The 10322-nt window shown below is 36.4% G+C and overlaps 1 protein-coding gene across 1 annotated transcript; it reads right to left on the reverse strand.

Annotated features, from left to right (window-relative positions):
* Window positions 1-8546: 8546 nt before the first annotated feature.
* Window positions 8547-9540, reverse strand: LOC124208654. Its single transcript, XM_046606501.1, has 3 exons — window positions 9346-9540; window positions 9052-9270; window positions 8547-8982 (listed from the first exon to the last, which is right to left on the reverse strand). The coding sequence occupies exons 1-3, from the start codon at window positions 9465-9467 to the stop codon at window positions 8589-8591; spliced, it is 735 nt and encodes a 244-aa protein (XP_046462457.1). The 5' UTR covers window positions 9468-9540; the 3' UTR covers window positions 8547-8588.
* Window positions 9541-10322: the final 782 nt, after the last annotated feature.

Raw genomic sequence — 10322 nt, forward strand, 5'->3', positions numbered from 1 at the left:
ACCATCCAAAGAGTTGGTGGAAGCATCAGCTAAGCAGTAAGCTCGGCGGAGAAGTCTCAGATCTTCTGAAGATCCCGAGCCAGGTGAGTAGAACACTCCCAGAACCAAGCCTGTTAACTTGAAGGGTGAGCTGAAACGCCTGTTAAGTGAAACTGACAGTGGAGAGGACGAGATCCTCAAGGAAACCCCAACCCCTTTTCCAGTCAAGAATCAGTCCTCATTAAAAAGAGCTGAAGATACAGTCACTGCAGCAACGGCCCTATCCAACGAAGATCAGGCCTCCGGATTGACTCAGAATCAGAGCCTGAGCCAGAACTGCTGCTTACAGCAGAGGAAAAAGAGGAGGCGCTAAAACAGGCAGTTCTAAACACCCTTCCACAAGGAGACCAGGCGGTGCAAAAGCTTGCGGAAGCCACCAAGATCCTTGAGTTGGTCGAACAGCCACTCGTCTAACTTGTACCATGTCTCTTGTGTTTCTAAATACAAACACTGGTAAAATATAAATAACTGTTTTATTTCGATTAAATAAACATGCTGCATTCAGACAAGAAAAAGAAGGAAAGTCACGACGAAACCCTCAGCGGGCTAAGACTGCCAAAAACGTACGACAGAAAAAGGAAATGAAGAATCTGAAAAGAAAGAAGAATCTTGTGATGGAGACCATGACAAAAGAGAAGCCGTTGAAGAAGCTGAATGCAAGACATAGGGAAAGAAGGAGGAGGTTGGAGGTGATAAGAGCAAAGTATTATTATTCATAGATAATAATAAATGATAATAATTTATAGTTAATAAAGAGTCAGAAGAAGGAAATGACAAAATAGAGAATGAGGAATCCGAAGTTGCAGGCCCAAGCCTCCGTACCCGCAAACGCTGTCTAACGAAGAGAGCAACAAAAAAAATTCAATTTCAATAAGGAATTTAAAAAGCATTGCAGTTCCTCAGAAAATAATTTTCTGAGATAAATCTGTTTTGTTTGTAAAAAAACATACATCAGTTTCTTAATTTTTGCTAAGGACTGAGTGAGACTATAACTATTACAGGCCCGAATTTCTTTTTCCCCATCGGTGTCTTCCAAGTATCGATGATGGTTTTATGACATAAATCGTGGCATGAACCAACGAGGTCTGAAATCCTGGCATGAACCAACGATGTCTGGAAACCGACAGCAATCGTGGCATAAACCAACAATGTCATTAAATCTGAAAAAATAAAACGAAACAAAAACACAATCATTAAACGGAAACAAACCAGAGCACAGCAGGAGATGGACGACAATAGACTCAATTGGAAGAGAGAAGATACAATTCTTCTAAAACAACTGGGAATGTTCTTGACCCGGCCTGTAAAAAAACAGTTAAGTTGGATTTCTTGATGTTGGAAGACATTTTAATTCATGTAGAGAGAAACGGAATAGGCTTAGACAAATTTATTTGGAGGTCACCTCCAGTTTTTAAAGTCGATAAAGTTTGCGCTTGTCATTTTTCCTCAGTATTATACATCAAACGAACCTCTTCATAAAAAAATCAAAACATGTAATGTTGAAACAGGTTGAAACATTTGACATTTGATACGGAATCAAAATATTGAATTGAGACCTACCAGATACTAATAATTTTTTCCTAGAACTTTCAAGATCAAAGCTGATAAGATTTGTTGGAATTTTGTTGTGCAGCTTTTTGATCAAGAAAGGTGGAGACATTTTGTGGGTTATTAAGATACTGTTGTCTGAAACGCGAATGAAATGAAAGCGTCTAAGCAAGTTGCGATTTTTACCCATGTACTCACGTTTAACTTAATCCTTTGTGAGTTTTGCTACGAAGACGACAAATTCATATAATATTTAGTCTCGATGTTTTTTCAACTTGTTTTTTTTCTTTGAATCGCATCTTCCTTTTTCTGATTTGCTAGGGCCCTTTACCGTCAATTCTACTTCCTTGGCTGCTTATTTCTCCTCAGCTGTCTCTTCCTACCCGGCTGTCCCTTTCTTCTCGGCTGTCCCTTATTTCTTCTCGGCTGTCCTATCCTCCTCTGCTAATTCTTTTTCCTTGGCTGTCACACATTTGGCTCTTTCCTCTTTATACTTGTCATCATCTTCATCTTGTTTATCCCCTCGATGCAAATGAAAATCAATCCATTCTTCATGTGTCATGTTACAATACCCAAATTCCTCCATTAATGTTGAATAAGCTTTCATTGGCGAACTATTTCCTTTAAAACAAAGTAGAACTCAGATAATATTCTAAATAAATTGACTAAATTAATTATATATACTCTGCTTAGACAAAGAATGCATCGTTCATTCAGGACATCGTCGTTTATTGAGATGCAAATGGAGTTTAAACAAAAAAATTTAAGTTTAGTGTTCATCCAAGACATTTAAATTTTCAACTCTAAATATTTCAGGCCCACGTCTCTTTTTCCCCATCGGTTTCGTCCAAGTTACGACGATGGTTTCAAGACCGAAAAGACTTTTTTCATGAAAAAATTATTTTAGGAGTACAAATTTCAATTCTAAATGGCGGTACGAATAAGTTGCCTTTTATTTTTAAAAACAGTGTGATGGTGTGAAGTTGCCTATTAAATTTAAAGCAGTCTCACACAAAAACAGGCAGCAGTCTCTTCTTTGTTGTCGAATAATGAAGCTGCTGACAACGTTTATTTTTCTTTTTACGCTTTCATGGCAACATAGTTTCTAAGGTCGAAGTTGTGTAGAAGTAAGCACAGATAGGAAAGCGGTGGATATCTAAGGGACAAAGCAAACATGGCTAGAACCTGGCAAAAACAGGGTAAAGACTTTGAAATTGGACGTACATGCCTAGGGAAATTGGCCTGAAAGGATTTGGTTATTCAGGCCAGTGGCCAAGTACTTTCAGGCCACTGGCCTGAATGTCGCTGGAAATGGGCCTGAATGGTGCTGACCTGAATCTCGCTTAATTCCTGATAGTCCCATTTAATCGATACTATGAAGTATATGAAGTAAAAGTTATAAAAGATAACTTCTATTGTATCTAAATTTTTGTATAATTTAATTTTTCCCTGATATTTTGTTCATTTATTTTTACCACTACTGTACTATACCAAAATTGTATTTTAAACAAGGACATGAGATAAACGTTTTATAAACCTCACATTAATCAACCTCGGACTTACTTTGCATGTACAAATGGCATTACAAATAGTAAAGTAAAAAATACTAAAAATATTTTTAGTTTGAATGCCTAGCTTATCTTGTATTTGTTGTGAACAATTATGCAAACAATTCTCACCAGGTTGATTTTTTAAGGTTACCCCCTTTTTCCTGCAGCTAAAATGTAGTTCATCTAATTTTTAACGCTTTGTCGCTCTGAACTTAAAGTTTCAGTTTATTACACTTAGTAATACATACCAAATCACTAAATCCACATCACAAGTTAAAATTGTCTTGTTTTTATGACACCAGAAACTGAATCTCCAACCTAAAATATAATCGGTTTATGGATAAATCTAGATGTCCGTTTTGCTGTTCAATTTTTTTTCCGAGTCCTGTCAGTATTCCCTTGTAGACGAGAATTTTTTAAATCATTCGTAAAGACCAGAGAAATGTGTTTGCTTATACCTAGGCTAAAATGAAATTGTTTCAGAGGAGGAGACCAAGGAAATCGTAAGGTTTACTTGTCAATCGTACATCATTACTAAAAATGCTGATTAAAAACCCTGAAATTGACGCCCGCTAGTCATAGACGCTGAAAATATTTGCATAAAAATATGATTCACCAAAGAAATTAAAAGATCAATTCTACTAATTTTACGAACTAAAGGAATTGAAGGTAGTAATTTTATTTGCTAATTTCCTGCAACAGCAGCATTGCAGTCCTTTGCCACAGAGTAATTCTGTTTTTAACAAATAAGTAGAGCCTATTCTGTCCCACTTTTAGTTTTTTTCTTTCTTTTATGACGGCCTTTGGAATGGGATTGTGTTTCCTAAAAACAAATCAAAATCCAAAGTATGAATGAAAAACCGCCGACACATTTGACATGGAAAAAACTCTTCGATGGAAAGGTCTACTTATCAACAGCAATCGTCAATCGCACCGGAAGCTTCCGGCCGGCAAATGTCGAATTTACTCACTTCCCGTTCGTCTTAGTCCTGATCCTTTCCCCGTTAAGGTATACGGTCAGATATTTAGAAATCCCGCTTCCAAATTCACCATCATTTATTCGTCTTTTCGATAAAATATTTTATTTGGCGTTTCTATTATATTAGGTGACTTTTTATCCGACCAATCAATTCGAAGTCATTACCATTCAGTGCTTCTCGCTTTATTCTTTTTTTCTGGTGGTGAATTGAACCAAAATAGATTTGATCAGATTGAGCGTGGAAGGAATAAAATCGAGTTGAAAGTACTTCAAGCTGTTCCTTGGGAAAAAGTTAATATCACGGTAAAAACAAATGATCTCTTTTATCTTACTAATTTAAGTAATTTGCATAAATATGTCTCGCATATTACTTAATTTGCAGATCCTTTCCGTTGAATGGAATCATCACGTTCCGGTGGGTGAAGTAGCTATTAATCGCTACATGAAGCGATGAGGGTTCACCAAAAGTGTAAGAAGCATTCATTACCTTAAGTCTTTATAGTTTTTCAAATAGCCTATTTTAAGTTATTGATGCGCTTAATCACAAGGTGTCTCATTCCCTGTAATGTTATGATGAAATAATAATGTTGATATTTAATTCTTTTGATCTTCAAATGAAGAATTATTATCATCTGATCAGAATTATTATATGATCAGATCATATATCAGATCCAATTTAAATGGAAATAGATACGACTTTTGGTTAGGTATACTAAGAATTGGAGCTTTGTTGAAACAAAGCGCAACAGCCGCTTCGGTTCCAACGCTACTCACCCCATCTCCATAATAGGAGCCAAAAACAAACAAACATATTTTTTAAATTTTCGGCTATTGCCATTTTGTAACTTATCGTTGTGTTTCTCGTCTTGTTGTCATCTATACTCATCTTTCGTTGAATTGCAAAAATCTTTGTCAAAATGGATATGAGCATTCCATGGCTATGCACTTGGTACATTCGAGTAAAAAAAGATGTGAAGTCCCGAGTTTTAAAAAATTAAACGATAATGTAGAGTTTCTCGGGTATGGAGAGAAGGGGTTATGGGATGGGATGATTTTTTTTACGAACCCTACCCTTCTCGCAGTCCTTTTCTGTCTAAACCCGGGACAACCACTTGGGCAAACCACCACCGGTTTGCACTGAGGGGAGAGCGGGGTTGGATGGGACAAAAAATGTAACACCGAGTGTAACTTCCTATATCTCTTTAAATACATAGAATTAAGAAAGTGTTTTAAATGAACATTAAAGGCATCTATTTAATCTTTCTAAATTTTTTTTTAAAATTTTATTAATCTTAAAAAATGCATTAGCGGGAATGTTAAGAATTAAGTGACTTCATTAATAGAAATCACTTTTTACACGGGGTTGCTTGGGTCATTCTTCTTAATGTTAGTTTTTTTGCATAAATGACGAAAAAATAACGAAACTGGTATACCCATTTGGTGCGATATTCCATTTTCTTTGCAACCATCTACATTTTATGCAAGAAAACCACATTATTATTTGATTAGAAATATTGAAAAACAGAATGTTTGGTCAAAAATGAGAAATTTTCCATCGATTGCTGGCTTCTAATAATCGATTTATTACTTTTAAATAATTGAAATGTTTAATATTCGTATCGATAGATGTCAAAGTTATGGCTGCTAGATTTCGAATGTTTTCACTTTTTGGGAGTCTGTAATATCAGGTAAAAAATTGTAATTAGAGAAAATGTAGCAAAGTGTAGCAATAATCTAAGTTTTTAGTTAAAATTATAATCAATATTATTCTTATATTGTCACGGACGGAGTGTTGACGTTTGTTTCTGTGTATTTCAGTTGAAGGTCTTTCGCCAGAAGCGAATAAATTCGACCTTGTTGATCTAGTCAACGTTGGATATGTTGACTAGGATTTGGGATAGCTCTGTGTGTTGGTCATCGCTTCTTGTTATTGTTTGTTGTTTGTTTTCCTGGGATTGTTTTCGTGGGTTGTCTTCCTTTTTACGCTGGAGTCTCTTGGACGGCAGATCCGTCTCAGACTCACAAGAGCGCACCCGCTTCTCTTTTTGTTCGTCTCAGTTCTCTTTTCTAGTGTGCAAAGCGTATATCAATCTACTGGTTATTGTGCCAGTAGCGGCGATTACGCTCCTTGACTGTGTTTTCGACCAGCATCGAGTTGTGTTTCCCCTACTGTGTACCAATCTTGCCGAGTTGTGTAGTCAGAATAAAAACGCTCGTGACAATATTTTGTATTTATAGTGAAATGCCACGTACTTTTAAAATAAAAACCTTGTTCGTTCCACTAAGTGATCGTGAAAAAAAAAAATGGTTTTGCTTAAAAAACAGACAAGTGGGTTAAATCTAACGAAGGTAGCAGTACAAGGACTATCCAAGTCCACTATTCATCGGCAACTGAAATCAAGCAACTCTTTCAAGAAAACATGTCACAACCGTCAAGTTTTTAATGAACAAGAAGAATGTGAACTTACCAACTACCTGATTGTGGCCCAAAAATTGAACCACGGACTGACACTAAGTGATACCAGAAAACTAGCTTATTCCTTTGCAAAGTCAAACAACATTAAAATGCCATCTCCTTGGGAAGTGAACGAAGAAGCTGTAAAAGATTGTTTTCCTCATTCCTAAGAGGAAATTCAAGGCTGTCCATTAGAAAACCTGAAAGGACGAGCCAAGCTCGAGCTGAAGCCGTCAATCACGTCGTCATAGACAAATATTTTGATGACTTGGATGACTAATATTAAAAGCACCAGTTCACAGATGAAGAAATCATTAACACTGACGAAACAAATAACCCAACAGTGGTGGAGCTTCAAAATATTGTTGCCGAGAAAGGAGTTAAAGCTATAATTTTCTGGTAATGTAATTGTTGAATTGAAATTAAATTTGTATCTATTTGTTAGGTGAGTAGCTCTGTTGGTGGGGAGCAAGGGATTAATGTTACCATGTTAGCATTTGTAAACGCTGCTGGTAAAGCCTTTCCAGGCACCTTCATTTCCCAAGAGTTAAGGTGAACCCCACCAAAATTATAAATTTGCCTGATGGTTTTCTCCCTTTAGCATGTCCTTCCGGTTGGATGACGTCTGAGCTCTTCTTGTTGTCGTTGCAGCATCGATTGAAAAATGTTAAGGGTTCTCCTGAGAAGCCAATCCTTCTTATTCTTGACAATCAAACTAGTCACATTAGCTATCCCGTAGTTGAGTTTTGCAAGAAAAGTGGCATAGTTCTGTTCACGTTGCCACCTCACACATCTCATGTGACTCAGCCCCTTGACAAGTGTTAATTCGGTCCAATGAAATCGGACATGTCGAAAGAACACCGTCACTGGATGCGAAATCATCCAGGGGAGAGAAATTCCATTTATGATGTGCCTCAGTTAACAAAAGCACCATACCAGAGGAGATTTAATTCCAAAAACATCAAATCCGCATTTGCTGCTTGCGGTATTTATCCACTCAACCGACATGCAGTCCCAGAGCACAGCATGTTTGCACCATCGTCTGTGACTGATTTGCCTAACGGTATACGAAATGAGAAATTATATTTAATGATTGTGTTTCATAATGGTTTATCAACTTAGTAGCACCACCGAATGGAACTGAAGTAAGAAATTCACTGTCAGCTCTTGTGTATGAAACAGATTCTCAACAAGATGTTTTAGGTTATATACTTAATCCTCATCTAAATCAGCAAGGTATTTTTAAACAAAATTTATTGTTAAACTGGATTAATTAACACTTTAAATACAATTACATTGCAATTACAAGAACAGAGGTTCTTCTCGTGTATTGACGAATTCTCCAGAAATTGCTAAGTTGAAAGAGGCACACAACACAAAAGTGTTGAAAGAAAACAATTGTGTTTTAAGGTAGTTGAGAAAAGTCCAAAAAGAAAATAACAACAATGTAAGATTTACTTGAATATTTTATATTGAGTTACCGCATGCATTATTGTATTAATGTTTAAATGTTTTCATCTACGTGAAAACTTTCAATTTTTTTTATTGTCGTGATAAGGCTTGTACTACAAAGACTACAGCAACGACGACTATATGTACCCAATCATAATCAGTGCACCCACCGTCCAAGTCGCCTTTATTGATTTCAGCTACGGCGAAGGCGACGAAGAATAAAAGAAAATCAAAATGCAATAACGAAAATGTTGATCTTAACAAGAACTACTCTCCGTCGAAGAAATCAAAGGCTACTATTCAACGAACCTGGATTCCTCGTGAAGTGAAACGTGTGTTATTTTTGGGTTAAGCCCGTCTTAGTCATTTAACAATTTAAATTTAAAACAAAGATTTCTAGTGTTGATTACCATACATGTGTGCATTTAAGTAACTTGCAATTTCACTAATTTATTATCGATTCTCTTTGTCTAAAATCAAAATGCCAAAGGTAAATGTAAGTGCCATTCAATAATTAATCATCTTTCTGTTTCAAAGAAGAAATGAGATCTTTGTATTCCAATCTTTATCGACATGTTCCATAATCACGATACATAATGTGGCCTACGTTTTCATTTACCTCAATGGAAAGTGGAAATACAGAAATGAAAAAAAAACTAATCGACGTATTGTGAACCACGATTGTTGACGACCTGCTGAAGTTTGACGGGAATTTGCTTGAAGAGTTGCTTGATAAATTCGGCAGTGCAAACCTTTGACCACATCGAGGTGATTTCTCTCTCCAAACTGCCCAGAGAGCTAGCTTTACGTTCTCTTCAGTAAACTTGAGAGACATTTCCAGCCACAATTGCTCAAGTGGCATAATATCACCAAAAGACTTTGGCCAGTCAACAACAAAAATGCTACTTTTGTGCTCTCCCGAAAACTCATTAACAGCTTTGCTGCGATGGACAGGATACCTGTTAACAGGAATGAAAACAATGTAATATGGCTACAGCAGACAAAACATTGCTTTTAACTTTTCTTACCAGTCGTGCACAAGGCCAATACGTTCACTCAAACACAAAGGAAGCACATACTGCCTCAGAATATTTTTGTAGTGATTAGAATCAAACTTTCCTTTTACTCGACATATGGCAGACTCCTGTGCAGGTAAAGAAATCATGCCCCAAACGCAGCCAAGCACAGTGTTTGGTTCTTCTTTTTCTGATCCACATTTTAATCCTATGTTTCCTTTCTCGTCGTAACTAAATGTTTTATAACAGTTAATGAAAGACATGATTGAATCACAATTGAAGAGTTAAAAGATAAATGTTTGTTACCTGAAGCGTTGGGTATCACAATAGGTCACATTTTCCACATACTGATGTAAATTTCTTAAACATCTTGTTGGCCCTTCTTCTCTAATTATTCTAATGTCTTCATTTACTTTCGTACGAAACATTTTCAAGTGTTGTCAGAAAATAACTACAGCAAAATTTAGTGACACTTTTTATCAGACGATTAATTTTTGTCTGCTTGTTAGCTCGTCTGTGTAATAATCAATAGTTAATCGATAGCTAATCAATAGTTAATGGAACCTTTCCAAAAGTTGTCCTAGCAAAACCCGTTCTTGCTGCCCCACCCAACCCCGCTCAAGGTACCCAATTGTTTCGTTTAATGCGAACAAACGAAGGGTCCAACATATATTTTGCAAACAGCAAAATGGAAGAGGAAAGAATTTCCTTTAAAATGTTGCAATTACATTTAAATGAAACAATGCTATATAAACACCTTTTTTACTTTGAATGAAAAGGTAAAGGCTAAAACCAAAACGGTAAAACACTTTTTTGCCGTTTCCCAGAGAAGTAATGGTTGGAAATAAAAAAATATTTGTAAGCATATGCATCACACACTTGTTAATACGGGGCTAAAAGAAATTTTTTTTTTGTCATTACAGAAACTTACATAAAACCCCTCTGTCCCATCCAACCCTGTCCCATCCAACCCCACTCTCCCCTACTCTTCCGTGTTTTTTTACTTCAAACTTCATCTTGATTATGACAATGAGGAGAAATTGATGTTGTGGCTGGGCCTAGCAATCAGAAAAAACAGGTAACAATACAATAGGGAAACGTCTCCACCACTGGTTTGTACTTACTCTTCCATGTTTATTTACTTTAAACTCAATGTTTCTTAATTAAATACAGATAGCGATGTTGAGGAGGGGGATGACACTATAGCTGGGCCAAGCAAACAGAAGAAAAAAGTTAGAATTGCATACAGAGAAAATCAACGAGAGTTAAGACCAGCTTAGAGA

This window comes from Daphnia pulex, chromosome 12 (genome assembly GCF_021134715.1).
Source record: "Daphnia pulex isolate KAP4 chromosome 12, ASM2113471v1".
Classification (NCBI taxonomy): domain Eukaryota; kingdom Metazoa; phylum Arthropoda; class Branchiopoda; order Diplostraca; family Daphniidae; genus Daphnia; species Daphnia pulex.

Bases quoted from the DNA above. Each gene is read 5' to 3' on its own strand.
- LOC124208654 (XM_046606501.1), bottom strand. From the start codon at position 9,467: ATGTTTCGTACGAAAGTAAATGAAGACATTAGAATAATTAGAGAAGAA. The intron at 9,271-9,345 runs GTAACAAACATT...TAAAACATTTAG, and splicing joins TGTGATACCCAACGCTTCAG to TTACGACGAGAAAGGAAACA. The intron at 8,983-9,051 runs GTAAGAAAAGTT...TCCTGTTAACAG, and splicing joins ATTGGCCTTGTGCACGACTG to GTATCCTGTCCATCGCAGCA.